We start from the raw sequence: 20,138 nt of genomic DNA, 5'->3' as shown, positions 1-20,138 counted from the left end.
ATGCAGACGAAACTCCGAGAGGGAGAAACAACAAAGTGGCGTGTGTACCAAGTTGGTCGCGGAGCGCGACTGAGGCTAGGGGTGGCGCCGAGAGAGAGAGAGGGTGGCGTGGATGCAGGTCGACGTGTACGCTGCACGGACACATCCCCCCTAATGAATGCACCAGGCATGTGCGAGGGATTTTATGTTCGCCGCCGCCGCCGCCGCCACCACCACCGCCGCCGCCACCCCTCTCGCCCCTGCAGCCTTCGCCGCCACTACCGCCAACCGAGAATCGGCCGCCACCCCCGTCGCCCAACCTCCGCAAGCACACCCCTCCTCCACCCGAGCCCCGTCCACCCTCCTATGCCACTCAACCCCTGCCTCCCTTCTTCCTTCTCCCCTATCCACCTCTTCCTCTTCCGTTCTTCACCCTTCCTCCTTTACGCATCCCTCTCTCACTCGCCCTCTCTTCCTCTAATCGTCCCTGTTGCTCCTCGCGCACCACCTTGTCTCGCCTTTTCTCTCCGACGAGTGAACAGCGGGCCACCACCCAACCGAGTCGCGTTGAAGCCCGTTTTCGCGCGCGGTACTCAATGTGTTGCACTCGTCGCAACGCGAGCAGACGCGCGCCGGTCCCCGGGAAGCAGCGTGGGCGGTTTTGCCCCGTTTGCTGGAACCCTCCGCTCCTGGGGCTGTGCCCGGTTTTCGCCTCCTCCTGCGTGCCTGCGGACGTACCCTGCACCCGCGATTGGTACGCACAACTCACCCGCCCGTACGCGAATCCTCTCCTGCACCTGCCACATCTCTCCCTCTCTATTAGTCTATCTGTTTCTCTTCTGTCTCTCTTTTCGCGACTGCCTCCATTCTCTATCTCCCTCTATACGCCTCACCCCCCTCCTCGCTCTCTCTCTCTCTCTCTCTCTCTCCACCCACTCTCACACCCTCTCTTTCTCTTTCTCTGTTCGTCTATTTACCCCCATTCCGCCTGCGCGTATTCCGTTCATCTTCGTCCACAGACTCTCGCTACTCTCAGGACCACTGTCCTATCTGCGTTCGAAGTTGACCACTGAGAACGTCGCCGAGGTTCGGCTGCGGTTTTCGTCCTCGAGTTCCTCGCACGCTCGTGGCCAAACGAAGCGCAGCCGATATTATCGCTCGATCCTCGTCTACCCCTTCTCGATGGTACCTGTATACACCTTACCGGACGATGGGGACGTTACAACTGTGCTCCATGTATTTCTAGCCCGAGCCTCGGGCTCCATCTACACATTACGCTCCAAGTGTTACACGGTTTAGGCATTATCATCCAGACATGATATTTTACTACTCGGCTAATCCTCTACGTTCGTGTGTACGAGCACGATAACCGTCTAACCGTACATACTTCGTCGCTCTTCCAAAAGTCTGCCAGCTCAGATCAGTTTCCTCATCCCCGTGCACATGTTTCTTTTCATGTGTTCGAACAGCCTCGAGTGTGAGTGTGCGTCGTAAGAACACGAGTGTGCCCTAGATCAAGGTCTTCAACAGCAAACGAAGGCGACACGCGAGGGGTAACTAACTATAATACTAATACCCAACTGCTCGTGAGCTGCACAATTGCTCTAATATTAATACAGACCAACAGGGGAAGGGATCTGTTGCAGGCTTATTAGCGTTTTGATGCATCGTTAAACGCATCCGTCTTTTGTATAACAATGCGGTGTACCCTCCTTGGTTATCGATTTCGAATCGACTGGAACGTATACGTCGCGCGTGGCAGGCTGCTCTTACGTGGTAACCACTGATAAGAGGTGGTTCCCAGTGTTCCGGAAACGATAACGCAGTTAAAAGATCGTGACACTGGCGAGTTCGGGATTACTAGCATCGAACAACGTGCTCCACGTCACCAGAGTAATCTTTTCGGGTCGCTCTATTTTCAGAAAAAGAGGCTGCGTGTCCGTGGGAAAAAGTGTGACGACTTTAACGTGGATCGACCGAGATTTGCGTGACCGGAAAAATGAATTTTCGTATTATCTCCGTCCATTTTGGGTAACGTAGCCATGTTCTATCCGCGCTTTAATTTTGTATGCAGGCTCAAGTCTAGGTGAATCTTAAATTTCTTTTTGCATCTTCGCGACGCTCACGCGTTAACTTCAATCTCTCTGTCTCGAATTACACGAATTCTGATCGTTAACCGCGCATCAAGGGTGGATTAACGGGTAACCGTCGTTTACATGGCCGTTCAAGCTTTTAGAATCCTGACTACGTCTGTGTGTACACTTATCCGTGAAGAAACTCTACTTTATCCGATTGAAAAGATCGCATTGTGAGTTCCCTTCGAGATAAGAGACACGGAACTCTAAAGATTGAAATAAAGTATTTACTCAGTTCTTCGCGGCGATTGTGGCGCTCCTAAATCCTTCAGTAAAACCATGCCAGCGACGTTGTATCTCTTATTTAAAGTATATATTCGAGGAGGTGGTCGTTAATTGGCCGTATTACAACGTTGCTGCCGTTTCGAGAAATAAAAATTGCGGACAAAAGGTAGCGGAAGATGAGAGCGGAAGAGCAAGCAGCAACAGGAACAGAAGGAGGAGAACGTCGGAGGCTTAGACGGAAAATTGACGGTGTATTCAGATGAAATTTTTCGTTTGCTGTACGAGCAACGAAGCTGGTCCTTTAACAAATTTCCGGGGCTTTTCCACGCCTCCTTCAAATAACTGTTACCTATTAGCTGTCAAACGCACGCTTACGAATTTAGCAAGTCCCGTGTAACGCGGAACTAGGTCTGAGTTGTAGAACGCAGAAACAAAGGGCGAAGAGCGACGCGAATATGGTCGAAGAAGGGAACTGGTGGACGAAGTGAAGCAATAACATGGAACACGAACAACAGGAATCGCTGGAAACACGGACAATAATTCGACAAACGTAATAGCTTGTAACAATGTTCACAGTGTGTCCATGTTTTGCATGTTATCCAACCTAGCCTGCTTTTTTCCACCTTTTTTGGCGATCGCCGTGTGACTCTATGCAACTTCATGGTTCGCTGGCATTCGAACGGCCACAAAGTCCGAGGCACAGCCGGGGAAAAGGAAAAAACTCGGTGCATCGGGGAAAAAAGCGGGAAAACGAAGACGCATAGACGGTAACTGTGATGTCAGTGGCTCTCCAGGGCGTCGCGGTAACAGCGAGGAGGCATGCCGGTGTCATTAACGAAGCGCGGTGGCATGAAGCATCCTACAATGTATCATCGACGTCGATGAACAATGGCTAGCTGGGCTCAGGCGTGTTATTCAAGCATCTAGTTAAACACGGTTATTCAGAAAATTGTGCTTGAATGAAGTGTGCATCGCTGATTAAATAATACCGGACTGTGCGATAACGATTTCATCAATTTATTGCGCATCATCGGTTGAACCTAACGCTGGCTCTATTAATTTACCGACATTGGGCCCAGAGGGCATTAATTTGTAGCCGTCGGTTTGCTAACAGCACGCGCTGCGCCAAATTGCGAGGTCACGATGAATCGACGCCCGACTGTGATACCCGTATGCAATTTTCCATCTCAAAAATTATAAATTCAATCAGCTACGTTAGTGTAAAAAAAGAAGGGGAGAGGGAGGGCGACAGAGAGAGAGAGAGAGAGGCAAAGTTTGCTTCAACTATCGTCGCTTCTGTTCCCTCTAGGTCTGCAATTTCATTCGAATCACGTTTTTACATGGAACGCCGTATCGAAACGATGATCTCGGAGACCTTTCCCTTGTTCCCTCTGCTAAGACTCCAAGTTCCAACTCGAAGGGATGGAAATCGAATACACGAGAACGATGTACTGGTTTGCAGACTTTTTCATGAACGCGCTAAGTTGCAAAGTGTCACCGAAACGCAAAAGCGCTAATAAATACAGGTAAAGGGTCAGCAAACATTCACTGATTGCTCGACTCGTAACCGCACAGATAAACACTGGTGCACGCCGGCAATACCACAACTGGAAACCGTGCAGCCTGCTGTTTTTCACTTTCGACATTTTACGGTGGCTTTACAGCTCAGTTAGATCGTCGACCCGCTTTTAAAATGGCTGGAAGCGAGCCTTGTCGCGGGGAGACAGTATCTAAGTTACTTGGAGATGAATGGGGAGCGGTCTGAAGTTCATATTCAGCAATTGTAGTTTCACGACAACACGCTGTTGGTGTGACATTGTGAGTTTCACTTTGTTTAAACTCGTTGTAATAGAATAGGAAACAGTTTTATGAAATATTCGAGAAGGAGAGCTTTCAGAGGAAGTTGGTCCCTGTAACACGTTTCGCTGGAACATTTTAGAAATGTTCCCTCGGAAAATCTTTTCCTTAGGGTATTCTGTGGTTACCAGCAGGATTTCATTATTAGTGTGCATTATCTCATAGTAAACGTTGAAAATGTTAAGGGATTGGAAGTATGTAGTAATGCTTGTTGTGAATGGCAGGTGTGTCTGACTGGTATGCTTTCACGTTACGTGAACGTCAATTACAAAGTGGACTTTTCAAAGGTGGGATGTGGTGCTGGTTGTAGCAGTTAGAAAATCAAAAGTCTTGATGAAGAAGGTGAAATTATTTCGTGAATTATTTAAGATTGGATGTACTACTGTTACACAGAGTAGAGAAATATTCAATTAAGGCATATTCAATGGAACAAATTAGCAACATTGAAAATGTATATGTAAAACCATAATTAACACCGAACAGAGTAGATACAACACGAAAATGTTCTAATAGCAAGATCGTATTCAAAGAGCATTAGTTCTGTGTTTAAGATAAGAGTAACAAGTTTCACTTGATAAAAGTAAATTGGACAAACTTCGTAAGCACATTTTACAAAACAGTGAAAAGCAAAGAATTAATAGTGAATAACGAAAATCATACAACTTTGAAATTCCTTTGTATTTATAAAGATTTCTCTCAGCACCTATTAAGTTGTACAGGTAATATGAAACCTCAGATTCCTCAACAGTAATTTTTAGCAAATTTAACAAAATTTTGTAACATTTTAATTTCAAACTTCATCTGCCAACTTTTATCAATATACCATTCCATCTTAAACAAAAATTAAACGAAAGAAGGTGTTACCATATCACGTCGAACCAAATTGTACAAATGAAAACAAAGGTAAGGATTTTTTATCGAATTCATATACTTCACAAGCAATGTTGAAAATGAAAATGTTCAAAAATTTTCGAGTCAAATCTAGCCCACTCGCCATCGTACATCCATTACAAGATGACTCTAATTTGAAAATGTACTATTCAAATAGCTGAATTTCTTCGAACAGGTTTCACTCTTCAAACTACTCAAAATATCTATGTAGGTATTCGAATTATTATAAAATCAACACAACCAACAGTATCATAACTCTTTCTTGACCAGTGGGACGCATACGTCCCACTTGAATACTCGAACAAATATTGATCTCAATTTAGTATCCATTACAGACGCGGTGATCAGTAGATAAATATAGCACGAGGCACAATGTAGTGAGGTCGTAAAATCGGTCAAGAGTCAAAGTAAACATGTTTCGGATGTCGAGACAATCAAATTGACAGAATATGAACAGTCGAGTACTTACACGAAACCTCAACCAGAGCCGTACGAAAAAATATTTGAAACGCGCCAGAAAATTTAGCTTTGTCGTTCAAACGAGTCTTATAAAATATTCGTGGCTATTCAGACACAGGAAAAGCGTTGAAATATTCCAAATACTAATTAACATTTGCAGATTTTCCACTTATACATGAAATACCGTCAGTCATAAGTTGTCGTTCTTTTATTGTGCGGAATCCCAAAATGGAATGCAGTGTACATCCCCAAATGCAACAGCCTAAGTACAGCCCTAAGTTCCACAGTTCGAGAGTTTAATTTACGACCTCGCTACACCGTGGTACTATGACAATGTCCGTACTACGACAAATTCTTTAAAAAAACAATTCGGTCACGAAAGGGTTAACAAGGTTCGTAACTAATCGCTCAAATGATCAATTAGCAAATGATTAGAAATCCGACATTTACTAACAATCTATCGAGCGTGCTGTCGCCTCATTGCTCCACCATAATTGGGAGATTTCGTCGGCTAACGCATTCGTTTGCACGAAAGATGTAGCCCATTTCCCTGTATCAGACGCAAGGAGGAACAGGGGCGGGAAAAAGGGGTTGAAAGGGAGTCAGAGACGCGGAGGAAGAAAAACAAGTCGGCGTCATTGTTGTCGTCGAGAATGTAGCTGTACGGTTGCATCGGAACACGTATCGCAACGAACTCGTATAGATGCTGCGTTAAACTGCGAAGAAAGCGAAGCACGGGGTTGTCGTTCGCATGGAAACTGGAGTGAGTTCGCGAAGGAACTCTGGAAAGGAACGTTTTGAAGGGGATGAGAGCAAGTGGAATAGTGGAAAGAGCGTCTTGCAGCTATCGACCACTCTCACTTCGTCATCTTCTTCGCTGTGTGTACCGGCATATCTTGGTCTTTGGAGTAGATTCCGCGCAATCAAGGCGGCAGGGTGAATCTGCCTACCAAGTGGAGGCGAGAAGTCGCAATAAAATTCACGATCGGAGAAAAGAGAAATTGTTAATTTCCTCCAACCCCGGTACCGTCCACCCCATCGCTGGTTACCACGGTACTTCGATCTCGTCGCTAATCTATCAGCGTTGCACAGTCCGTCCTGTGTAGTACTCGTTTTTAATTGGAGAGAAAAGAAAGGGAGACACCGAGGAATATTAAAAGTTCCGTGCTACGTGCCAGAGTATCACGATGATGAGCAGGATGACGCGGCTCGTTGCTCGTTTCGATTAACTCGTAGCGGTTGATTAACACGTCAGCAATCTCCACAAACTATTTTTTTTGTCACGAGGCGTATCTTACGAACACAGACTCGAGCAATTATGCTTGACAAACGGGAGGCAAATCTAGTTTTTAATCGATTCCCTTATCTCTCGAGGGAGAAGACGTTTCCTCTAACCAGACACCGGAGGAATCAGCTGTACGTCCCCGTAGCAAAAGTAGAATGGGGACGAAAAGGAAGTCAAGGAGTCGCGAGCCAGACGGTCGTCTGCCTCGTGTATCGAAAAACAGAAGTTGCACATAGCTGGAGAAGAACGAGGCGGCCTACACGAACGTGCGGCTGCATTTGTAGGGTTCGTCGAGCCCTCGATTCGTTGGAAAGCGGGCAAACAAGAGAGCAGAGGAAACAGAGAAAACAAGAGCGAGAGAAGCAGCGACGATTATGACGACGACGATGACGACTGACGACGATGAAGGTGGTAGTAACGATGCCTGTGGAAAACGGTCGGAAAATAAGGGGCTGAAAGGGGCCACGCATACATGCGACGACTAAGCGGCCGCCTCGAAAGCGAGATAGTCATCGCGCCTTCTTCCTTTTGTGCACACGAGCAAGAGGAAACGATTCGGCCGGCTAGGGTAGAGCTACAAGTGGTGATAAACGAGGCCGAATCCTCGTTATTGCCCGTTGGGGAAGCCACGAAAATTCCTGCGGATTTCAACCAGCCGACTGGGCCAGAACTTGCCCACTTGCTTTTATTATCGTTCCTCGTAAATGCAGCTTCGCCGTGCGAATTGCACGCGAAACGCGTGCCATCGACTCTCAAATGGAAAGAAAGTCGAATAACAGAGTAACTTGGTTAATGTTTCTTTCTTTTTCTTTCATTTTTGCAGTTTGAGCGGAAAATGAGGATGACCGAGAGTGTCGTCTCGGATTAAGCGATCGTTATTGCGAACGGAATTCTTCGTCTGACGAATGATATGAATAATTGATCGATTGCGTGGCAGAATGAAGAATGGCCTACTAGTATATTCAAGAAAGATAGAGCCACGTAGCAAGAGGCACAAGTATACCATACTGAATCCTCTGTCACCACTTGTGGCAGACAGTTTGGAAAAACCTTATTACAACGATGACGATAAGAAGCTAGTTGATCATTAAAAGCTAAATCCCGCTTCAACGGACCATACGAGCTGGATAAACACGTCATGCTGACTTCTTCGACGATGCATTGCCGCTCTGACTGTTGAAAGCATTTTCAGCGAACTATATTGCGCTCAAAGGAAACGCCTAGCATCCTAGCTGAGCGCTCCGCTCTTAGTATAGGATATACTTGTTCCAAAGGAGGACAAGAGAAGCGGTGATCGCGCAAAACCGTTCACCGCGCGGCGAATTTCACTCCGGAGCATTCCGCCGGCTCTTTCTCCGAGAAATCTGCCGGTCCTATGACGGAAAATGAAATCCGATATTGTAATTCCACGCGCTTGTGTAACACGATCTCCCGTTGGAAACGTCGAGAACGACATGTGCGTCGCCCTTTTTCAAACCCGACGCTGCTGCACTTCGTGAAATGAATTTAAAGCGTGGGCGCACGCTGACGCGAACGTGAACGTCACGATATTAAAACACAAACCGACTGAATGTCAATTCTGAAATTCACTAGGAACCACTGGCTACGCTTTATACGGGCACGAACACCTAATAATAACGTGACGCGACCACGTGTTCGTTTAAATTCGACGCGTGAACGGCTAATATGAAATTAGCCATATCTCCTTTGCTCCAATCGAACCTCTGAAGAAACGGTATACACGCAGGATTAACAACTCGACCTTTCAACGATGAATCCGTGGCTCTGAAACTTTCATAATGCCTAAAACTACTTCAAGTGTTACACTTTTTCTTTTTCTTTGTCCTTTTTCTTTTTTTTTTTTTCCATCGTCGCGGCATCGCGTCGCGATACTGGCTCGTTTACTCACCAACCAGACGTCTGCTTGTCCGTTCGTTATTCCGTGAATAAATAATTGAGCGAACATGCGCGTGTGAAAGCACGATGAAAATTTCAATCGATGGCTTTTCGTCCGTTCACTACTTCAAAATTATTCATTGATCTCTTTCTCGCGGTCTGCGCTATTCCACTATTTCACACTCCTCTCTCTGTTTCTCTCTAGTTCTCCTTCTTTCTCATTCTGTTCCTCACTGTGGGAGCGGCGACGAGTCCTGCGACGAGAAATTCTCTGCTCGCGCAGCTTCGATATTAGCCTGCTCGGAAACCTCGTTCCAACTCGTACATTTGCGTCGTTAACGCGTGTTTGCCGCATTACAGGACTCGTTTCACAGCTGTAAAATGCGCCGATGTATCTGTTTCTTTCAGCGGTAGCGCGCAGGCCGGAGGGAAATAGGGTACAGCTCGTGAATCTTCGTCGCTTCGCCTAGTACCTAATCTAGGTCAACGGAATTGAATGTAAAACCGAGTTGAGATAGCAACGAGATCACATAAGCACATTCAGAACGAACACTGAAATCTGATGGTTGGAGATAAACAATGGTGAGATATAGGTGTAGCAACATATTCTCTAAAATTTTCATTATTCCATAAATGTTGCATATTAAAACATAATATAAGGCGTGATAGGTGTTAGGTCAATTCTACTCTTGTTCGGGATGTTTCTTACTGGTGGCAATTCTATTTTTGATGGCATAGTCGTAGTAAAATATGTATATAAACATAGAATTTCTAATCATTCGCAAATTGATCGCTACTGAAGTGTTGAAAGATTTTTCGTGTTAATTTAAAATTCATACAATTGTTGTGAACTTACTGTTGGGGAATTTAAGGATAATATTTATGCCCAATATATATTTTTCCTCTCATTTTTTACGCAAGTTAAATAAGAATTGATATAATAAAATATGTATTGCTCTATATCAATTGTTGCTTCTTTCTTAAGAAATAGAAATTATTATACACGTCTAATACAAGATGCAATACCTATGTATGTATACCATTCTAATAACCTCGGATTGGATTCAATCTCGTGATACTGTCTGTTTCATAAACAATGGAGTGAAACTCTTATTTCCACGATTACCATTCGATTCTAATGAAGCCATACTTGGATACCGAATTCATTAACATTGAACTCGACCTATGACTATTTACAGCTGTATTCCTCAATGAAACATTTATCGCGACACGAGAAAACTCGGAGAAGATCCAGTGCCTGTTATTACTTTATTCACGTTGATTCGCGAGACGAAATAAATTCGGACAATTCGTTCCCGCGAGCATGGAATTCCGTTTCTTGACTCCACGCCTAAGCACATCCTTGTTCATCTCTATCTAGCTGGCAAGCGCGCGCGCGGCAATAGTGTAAGTGGCCGACTGCCGTGTGTACGTGCATGCACGAGGTGGCATGTAAATAAGCGATTTCAAGCAACGCCAGGCACGCTGCCGCTACTGAATTATCTCGCGGGTCGATCATGCTTTTGTTGCGTATTACAACGGTGAATCCGGGAGTGAGAGACGCCGAACATCGGCCAGGAAGTAATAGACGAGTGATAGAGTTGAGCGCGGGGAATTTTTATGGGTAAATCGATGTTGCACGAGGAAAGGGCATAGCAGAAAGAGATAGGGGAACGCTCAATGATGCCGCAAGGGGCAGGGAGAGAGAGACAGTTGGAGGGGCGAAGGAGAGAGCGTGATTGTGCCACGGGAAGGAGTGAGAAAAGATTCGATTGGTTGGAGGAGAAGGGAGAATGGACGAAGGAGTGAGAGGGACGAGTTGGTGAAATGTGTATACGCGCGCGCTAGAGCGATAGAGAACGCGAGAGGTAAAGGGCGCTAGAAATCTGGGGCGGGGATAGATCCGGGGGCTTTTGCGCTGTGCACGCGACCTTGAATGCCAGCCAGCCTAGACCTTGCCACAGCTCTTTCGCTCGGCTTGCCTAGTCCAGAGACCGCTTCGCCTGTACATATACATACATACTGTTGTTTCGAGCGGCGGCCTAAATCCGATATCTCGCTTCCTCTTTCTTCTTGCCTCGCCTGTCCCATGGTCTGCGGCGAGCGCGGACCACGTACGATCGCGTCGATTACGTAAAGATGAAAACTCGAATTATCGTCAGCTGTATGCCGAGTAATTTTGCTTAGAGCCGATCTTCGGCTCGGTCGTGGCAATTATTTCTGGAATATAGCAGTTTTGTTTAAAGGATAGACGCGTGTAAGGAAGGAAACATAAATGAGATACGCAAACTTGTGCACGTTAATCGTGATTATGATAGGTTACAGATGTTTCACAGTGACTGAAGAATGTACTAGAATTTGAAACCTTCGATCTGTATGCTTTTCATTACCAGGTTTAAGAAGAAAACATGAATATTATTATAGTAAATTTACATACTATTCAACGCAATTAGTGATTAACACTTCCTGTTTTTCTGTTTTTTCAGTCCTTCGTTAAAGGAATTGTGTAAAGAAGATTCTGGAACAATGTAACTGGGATGTCAAGGAAAAGAACTGAACGCGCAATAGAACATCACGTACGTATTTACCATACAAACATCAAAAGATACCGAAGTGCAGTCTGACTTTCTATTTATACCCTTCTAACGATGAACTCTTACATTTTTTCCTAGGAGCAACCGATTTATCTGATCTCTATCTCAAATGTATAAACATATGTATGTAAATCTGTATCCAAAGAGTAACTACGTATCGGAACAGATAACGTCTCTAGCATTAAATATATACGAACATTTCGTTTTCTCGTTTATGTTTTGATACTTAATTACGCTTTAAACAACAAAAGTAGTAAAAAATAAATATAGTTTCGCCCTACATAACTCAAAATATAGTGACATAACTCAAAAAATGTCAATTTTTATATTTTTGCACAAATATTTTCCATAAATGCAGTATTTTTATCATGTAAAATGGCATATTTTTAACTTTATTAATTTCATACCAGAGAGCAAATCAGACTATATGATCAGTATTTAAGTATTATTCAAATGCAAATTTTAAACTGTATCTCCTATAAAATTTACGTTTTCTGGGTTGTGTCATTATTAAAGCCAAGCAGTGATATGTAGAATGTTTTTTCTATCTAAGATTTGTATCTAATAATCACGGAATCTGAAACTCCTATTTTCAATATTATAGAAATAGTATACAGCTAAAATATGGCGATTGAGGTGCATGATCTTCTTGCTCGCTGGAGCGATCGTGCTGGGTGGGATCATAACGGATCTTTGGTAGCGACCGCGCCTAGAATCCAATGGATCCAACATAACTTCGCTACTTATCCACCTGACTTTTTATGTTTTTGCCAAATTGTTCAATTCTCGAGATCGCGGCGGCATCTGTCTTGAGGATCGTGAGACGCTCGCAATCACGTGACTACAATTGCACCGGTTTTGTACTGGGAAGTACCGATTACATGATCTATTGAAGTTCATGGTAAACAGTTTAAAAGTATCCTACAACCTTCATTTAAGGCGTAATTAAGTCCTAATTTCAAAGTCCTAATTTAACACTAATTTCAAAAAATTATCAAATTCCTTTTTCCATTGTTTTTTAAGAATTAGTTAATATTACCATTATTGTATATTAATTTCTTCTAGATTGTTTATAAAGTTTAAAATTTCTATAAGTAAAACAATATGTGTTAGACTTGTACTTGGCATAATATTCTATTGTTATATATATATATATATGTATATGCATCATTGCAAGTAATATTCTACTGTCGATACTTACTGATTTAAAGATTTGCAACTTAAAATAATATTTAAAATGTACAAATTATAAATATGTAAATAAACATAATAAATTTAAATCTTTTTTAAAAGAAATATAATCAAACATTGCTATATGTAGTTTGATTCGTCCATATTATAGCTATCGTATTTAGCGCTACTGTGAATTTATGCATATAACGTATAGCCGTATATGTATAATTAAATACAATATTGAATTCTATTTCTCCTTTTTTAAATAAAATCAATTTGAATTCATCTCCATTAGAAGTGCAACTTTATTTAATAACTATTTAATAACTATTACATAAAGTTAATATTAATATTTTTTCGGTATTTTTTGGTTTCCCTAATAGAATTTATAAGGATTATAAAGGTATAAGCGAAAAATACCGGTATAATACCGGTTTAAGTCCCTTCTGTTAACATTGTGTGCCGGCGCTGTGGTAGTATTTAAATGTGTGCCGCTGAATGCTTGAGTTTTTATACGGTCGTGTCGCAGCGTGTGTACTTTGAACGGTGTTTCGTTTGTTTAGTGCTTGTTAGAAATTCGTAATCGTATGAATTATTAGTTTGTGATAAACAAAATGTTGGCTAGACAAAACATTAGATATATTTCTAATTACAAATTTCCATCTACAAAACTTAGAAATGTTTTTTGTTTACAGTGCAAGCGTCAATTCTTTTTTCAAGGTAATCATTGAATAAACTGAATTGTGTATTTACCGGCATTTTTTCGTTAGACTGTTTATACAATATATACATGTTAATAATAAGTAAAATACTTGTTAATAATGTCTTGTACCTTTATTAAAATTATATTTCTATGAATTTTTTGATAGTTGTTTTTTATGTATATGTATATACTTCTGTTAGTAGCAAAATGTACAAAGGCATTGTTAGTTTATACATTGCTTTTCTTTACAAGTGCAAAAATATTAAAGTACATATTCTAGAGGTTAGAACAGTACACAAGTTAATATTATTAGGATTGTTTAGGTGCTTGGCATTAACATGTGTATTCTGTAAGTGTAATGCATTTTAGAAAAAATATTCAGGAAGGTCGTTTGCCTCATCTGTTTCAGAATTTGTTCCCTTACACGGTGTAGTTCCCTTATTATTAGATTGTGGACATGTGATATGTGACAAGTGTGCGAAATCATTTGCCAATAAACCTTGCCCTACATGCAACGTAATTTCACAATATGAAGATGACACACCTTCGTTACCTTTAAATATATATGCCTTGGGGTTAATTATTGTATCGAATAACAGACCAATTAATACAGATGATTCACATATTTCTTTTGCTAAATCAGTAAATTCTAAAGTGAAAGAGCAGCACATAAAAGGTCTGTATAATATTAGAAGACAGTAATTTAATTTACATTATTCAAGTTAAAGCAAAGTATTTGTTCTACATTTTCAGATTTGTGTTATGAATGTGGAATTCCAGCAACAGTAAAATGCCCACAATGCAATGCTCTATATTGTAGTATTTGCTATTCCAAGGTATATTTTTTATTGTCAAGCTGCTATTTTCATATATAATTAAACATTCTTTCTGAGAATATTGTTAGCTTTATTTTTATGTGTACAATAAATTTAATCAAGATAGATATATTACTTCATGATATAATATAATATATAGAAGAGAGGTGCTATAGGTAATGAAACTTTGTATTTATGTTATGTTAGATTCATGGAAGAGCACTACAAAACCATTCAAAAATTGTGTTATCTGAGAGCAATTATGAAAGTCTTTTTACTATACCAAGTAGTTGTTCGGACTGGTGTAATGAGCCATTAGGCTACTATTGTGAAAATTGTAATATAGCTGGATGTTCCCATTGTATCTTACGTTTACATCAAAAACATAATTACCAGCCATTAATACAAAAGGTTTGTATTATAAGTAAGTAATAATTTATTGGTGCATCATTTTCAATGAGTAATGTATGTTTATTTTTGTATTTTCCAGAATCAGGAGTTTGTACATGACTTTTATAGTGCCTTCGACCAGGTGTCCCAGAACCTCCAGAGAGTTCAGCAGTCAGAAAAGGTAAGTTTGAGTTAACTTTATATGTTTCTTTAAGGAATAATTGTTACTATACTGCATGCATAGTAATAAAAAATATATATTAAACGATAAATAAATAGTTTTATTCAATATTTGCAACAAAATATTAAGTACAAATATAAAGTTGGAAAATTGATTTTTCGCAATACGTAGTTTTAATCATACATATTATTCCCTCAAAATGGGAAAATTTTCAATTAATTTACTGTCATACTTGTTCCACCTTAAATACAAAATACTGTATTTGAAATACCTCCAACGAGTAAAAGACTATCAGTTGTCTTTCTAATGCATGAAATTGTACAGATAAATGCAGAAATTTTCTACAAGGTAGTAGAGTATATTATTCTGTTATAAATAAATATTGTTCCACATATATATGTTTGTTTCTGGCATTTCTAGCTGCTTTAAAAGTGTTTGAATAGTTAAATTCGATGTTAATAGTTACGTATTTCTTTGAGATACAATAATTTGATTTTTTTAACATACAGATCTTATAGCAAATTTTTCTTATAGAGTATACTAAATATAAAAAAAAAAAATCACACGCAATCCTATAATAAAAATATTGCACATTTTTGAGTTTCATAAAATTCCTTCACATCCGACTATGTGTAAGAAACAACGTATAATCATTCGTTGCTATTTGTAACAAATAATGGCAGCAAGATACGTTCAGTACGTGATAGGCTTAAGGCAGTAACATTTTAACAATATAATTACAATCTATACACGTAGCGATTATTCATCTTCCTTTTGTTGTGTTTGCTGTTTCTCCTTGAGCTTCTCTTTCTCTTCTTGCTGCTTCTTCAACTTTTTCTCCTTCAACTTTGCCTCCATCTCCTTAAACTTGATCTCCAAATACCGATCTACTTCTGGACCGGTGAAGTCTTCCGGAAACTTTGGCATTATTGGCAGAATGTACTTGTACAATCGTTCGTTTAACACGTATAATTGAGTCGTCGTTTCGCATTTTACGTTGAACCACCAGTCGCATGTTAACGCTACTTGACTGAATATAGTACCATTCGGACATAAAAACGATGATTTGCCACCGTTGAGATCGCAGTAGTGCCATACCTGCAAGAAATAACATTATTATCACCGTTAACAGTGGAGAAGTATATTCTTTATACATGTAACCTGTCTTGTGAGTGTAATTGACAACTTCATGTTACGCACAAAAAAAAAAAAAAACGAAAATAAGTTAACAGTGCAAATTAATAATTGCGTGAAGTGTTATGAAAACGTTATTACCTGGCATCCAGTATCCGGATCGCCAAAGAATCCCTTATACCGCTGTTCCTTGCAACTGAAATTCGTATACGGTATTTTAGAATAGGCTGGGTAATCAACATTAGCTTCTCCTTGTGTGGCGCCATATTTTAACGACGTCTGCGGGGCACTTTGTTTCGGGGATGAAACCCTGTTGGGTTCCGTGTAACTGTAAACCGGACTTTTCGTGGTAACCGGTGGCGGAGTGAATCGTTCCTCTTGTAACACGTCGTCTCTGAGGTCCTCCGTGATCGCGTAAGAATGGTCAGTTGGACCTTCATTAGTTTCCGGTCTAACCGTAGGCAGAAACGGTTCTTTCTCCTTCGTCGGGGTTTCATGAACCACAGGAACATAATATTCTACCAGCTTGTTGCTTAAACTGTTTGTGCTGTAACTCGACTGAGGAGGTGGTTTAGGCTTCGTTTCTTCTTCATATGTCATTTTGTAACGTTCAGGATCGTCAGTCAGATATAAAGGATTCGGCGTTGCTTGGAATCGCGTTTCAGTTATCACTTTCGGCCTCGTTTGTTGCCGAACCTTGAAGTTCGTTGCCTTCTGCGGCAATCTAGGTGGCGAGGGTGCCAGTTGCGTCAACGGTGGTGCTTGGATCTGCGGGAATTCTTCTTTCTTCGTGTTATGGAGGATGTTCAGTATCTCTACTAGTGTTTTTAAACTGTTATCTATATTATCTTTGCTCAACATCTCCGGCAGACGTTCGCTCAAATGAAAGCTTTCAGCTATCTGCTGTAGATTCAGGTTTGGATTTCGCGGTGGTTGAGCGAATATAGGGTTTTGTTTTCCTGGAACGGAATCTAGAGCTTGCAGGTTAGAATAAGGAGAAGCTTGTCGATGTCCCTGGACGTCTTTAATCGGGTAATTAAGGGCAACGTTGCTCGTTGGTCTGGCATTATAGTCGAGCAAGTAGTCCTCTCGAATATTGCCCTGGATTGGTTTAGCTGCTTGTTTTCTAGGCGGGTGATCTCTGCCATTTGTCGTGTAAGGTCGTGATAGTCTCACGTTTGTGTAGTACCTGTTCCCGTTGCGAGAGATCTGCTGGCTAGCTACCGTCGATATTTCAGGATACATCGACTGTAGATCGTGGTACAGCTGGTACGGTGTCGAGTACTCGTCGTAACTGATTTTCGTACCGTATCTCACGGGCGTGAAGTACTCGCTGTCTGCTCCCACGTTTCTGGGATCGTACTGCACGGAAGGAACGAATTTCTTGTCTTGATTCTGCACGTTCGTGCGGTAATTGTTCTCCCTTCGTGGCACGGTGTTGATCCTGGTGAACGGTTGTGGAGGTTTCCTTACCAGTGGACTACTTTGATACTCTTTCGCGGAAGTGGTTTGTGGTGATGCTGTCTGTGCATTCACGTAATTGTTCGCTACGTAGAACGTCATGTAGGGTATCAGTCTTCTATACCTTTCTTTGAACTCCTCCAGCGTGATCTCTGGCAACGATTCGTCATCTTCCTCTTCCACCACTACTTTCGTCGGGTTGGAATCCGAGGAAGCTGCGTTACTTTTAGTGGATAACACTGTAACAGAAATAAATTTTCATGAGAAACGCGTGTGGTTACTAAAATTCGCAAGTACGTATCAAGGCAAAAAAAAAGTAGCAGTTTTGTAAATTATACATTTTTGATAATGATATTGCGTTACCAGCAAAGTGTAATATCCGGCAATCTACGCATTGCTTAGGCATTACTAGTACATCTAGTAACTGGGCCGGACTATAACTTTGTTCCTTTTGCAGATAGAACAAAATTGTAGAGGAAAATTTTGCATTGTTTAACAAGCTCTATCATCAAGTAGTGCAAGTTTTTGCAGGAGTGCATCGGTGCAGTTGCAAAGTGTAAATGCATTTGTTTTTTAAATGGAACGCTACAAATTTTTTTACATTAATTGATTCGTCATGACATTCTGAACAAAAAAGTACAATCATATGGGTAAAATGTTAGATTTGTCAGTCAGTTAGATATAACAAAAATTAATCTAACGCCTTACTAGGAAGTATATATTACTTTCGTATACGTTCGGAAAAGTCCGTTTAGCCTTATCACCTCTGTTTAGTAAAGATCTAAATGTTTATGATACGTGACAAAAGGCCCTTCGGTCCCAAGCGGGGTCGTAGACAATATTAGGGCGTTGCGTAGGAGCATTCTCACTCCGTAGATCGTGCTCTTACCATCAAGTAGGAAAGCGAATCTTCCTTGTGCCTAATAAAAGTTTATAGTTTAAAATAAGGATTATTAATTATTTAACAACCAATAACTCCCATAATCCAATATAAAATCATAAAAAACTCAGTACTTTTCGAAATGTGTAACTTTTTTTTTGCCATGATCATTGCGTTCTAAACATTTTTTCGCATATTTTATTGCACTTGATGAAAACGATAAAGATATCCACTTTCTCGTTACTTGTAAAACCCATTGCGATGCGATTGTACACTGACGTGATTTAACACAACTCTGAACACTGTAATGGCTAATAACTGAATCAGGTGTACGTAAGTTAAGCAACATAAACAGTACGCAAGAACACGAGAATTCTGTTCAACTGTAAGTACAATATAACAGCGACGCGACATGACATTTCAACGTTAGTGGCTCTTGAATAAAATTTGAAATATCTCACGAAATATTAATTTTTTTGACATAGTATCGTAACACTTTTTTGTTCAGAATGACACGAGAAATCAACTGATGTAAAGAAATTTGTAGGGTTCCATTTAAAAAACAAGTGCTATTGCACAATGCAAAATTTTCTTCTAGAAGTTTTTTCTCTCTGCAAAAGGAACAAGGTTATAGTCCGGCCCAGTTACTAGATACACCCTGTATATTGCTAATTGGTGAGCAAGTGAAGTATCATCAGAGTTGTAATGCTTCAATTGGAATAATATTATTATTCATTACTTTTACGATGCTGAAACAAATGATGGATTTTGATATTTTCGGTTTGGTAATTTTTCCAAAAGTAACTTTGTTTGCATTTTTTATTATTCATTTAAAGTATTATTAACCTAACTCGAAACTGTCCCGAACTAGTATGCCAATACTTTGCATAAACTTGTGTTTGTAATGTTTACGTTAGTATGAAATAACTTGTTTAAATTTTTACACTTTGAACATGATCTGGATTTAATACTTTGCCGGTAACAATACTTTGTATTTTGAAGAGTATTACATGCAGTAAATAAGATTCTGAAAATTGTTTATATCCTTTACAAGCCTTAGAAAAATCAGTAAACTTTTTTCTAAGGAAAAATTACGTCGAATTGATAAGTTCCTAAAAAAAAGAAACGTATCAAAGATGATGTTAGAGGAAGGAAGCATTTACAGTTTCCAAAAATAGTACAAAACAATTCCGGACGGATAATGAAACCCAGAAAAGACCATCTCGTTAGCCAAGTAAATTGATCGATCCGCACACGAATCACAACCCAGATTCGGCCCGACGCTTCAGAAACAGCCTGCATAAAACACGTCTGAATGGTTTAACGTGGCTGAAGTGTGAGGGGGTGAGTAGTAGCGGCAAGAGAGATCGCGCGTCTGATAAATGTACCGCGAGTTTCTCTAAAATTCAAGTGTTTTCGAGTGTCGCGCGGTCGGGGCGGTTAGAAAAGTACGGGAATCGTGGAACGGTCTCGTAATCAGTGGGCTCTAATTATTACGACGTTCTGCCACGGGGAGATTGTGGGAAAAAGGAAGCAAAGCGAAGAAAAACACACACACACAAGCGGGAGAAAGAGAGAGAAAAAGGTAGGGAAAAGAGGAAAAAAAATCAATTCGACATGATGACGCTTCCTTATAGACACGCGTGATACCATCCTAATCGGCCTTTTAAAAAACCACCAGCGTGCATCGTTATACCGTAACGCGCGTGCTTCTTTCCCCCCTTCTCAATCTCAATCTGTTCCCTCTTGCTGGGATACGTGCGAAGTAATGCGTGTGCCGCACTCCGGCCTGGTGAAATTAAATTAGAAGGAAAATATTCGGAGAGCCGGCCAGCGCTTTTGCACGTGCACCGAGATAGCAAGAATAAAGGTGGTTCTGATATGTGTGCGTGTGCGTGTGCGCACGCATACGTGTGTACACACATTTCCAGCACTCTCAGTGCACGTGAGTGTGTTAGCGTTCGCATGTCTATGCACTCGTGCAGGATATATTCGCTCTGGCACGTTCGAGTGCTGCAACCACTAAAAACGTACCAATCCTACGGCTCCACTCTCTTCTGGCTTGAACCTTCAACCCTAC

General features: G+C 41.0%; 2 protein-coding genes across 2 annotated transcripts; one reads left to right on the top strand and one right to left on the bottom strand.

Moving 5' to 3' along the window:
- On the top strand, positions 1-15,101 carry LOC108575464. The gene is given in 7 exon segments (XM_017938262.1): positions 1-483; positions 486-643; positions 645-689; positions 691-733; positions 14,220-14,423; positions 14,503-14,583; positions 15,093-15,101. Coding segments are annotated over 7 exon segments (1,023 nt in total).
- Positions 15,102-15,342: 241 nt separating this feature from the next.
- Positions 15,343-17,584, bottom strand: LOC108575463. Its single transcript, XM_017938261.1, has 3 exons — positions 17,542-17,584; positions 15,859-17,417; positions 15,343-15,681 (listed from the first exon to the last, which is right to left on the bottom strand). Exons 1-3 carry the CDS (start codon positions 17,582-17,584, stop codon positions 15,343-15,345), a joined length of 1,941 nt encoding a protein of 646 aa, XP_017793750.1.
- Positions 17,585-20,138: the final 2,554 nt, after the last annotated feature.

The sequence above is a fragment of the Habropoda laboriosa genome, unplaced genomic scaffold (genome assembly GCF_001263275.1).
Source record: "Habropoda laboriosa isolate 0110345459 unplaced genomic scaffold, ASM126327v1 scaffold259, whole genome shotgun sequence".
Classification (NCBI taxonomy): Eukaryota; Metazoa; Arthropoda; class Insecta; order Hymenoptera; family Apidae; genus Habropoda; species Habropoda laboriosa.
This window is presented reverse-complemented; position numbering and strand designations above follow the sequence as displayed.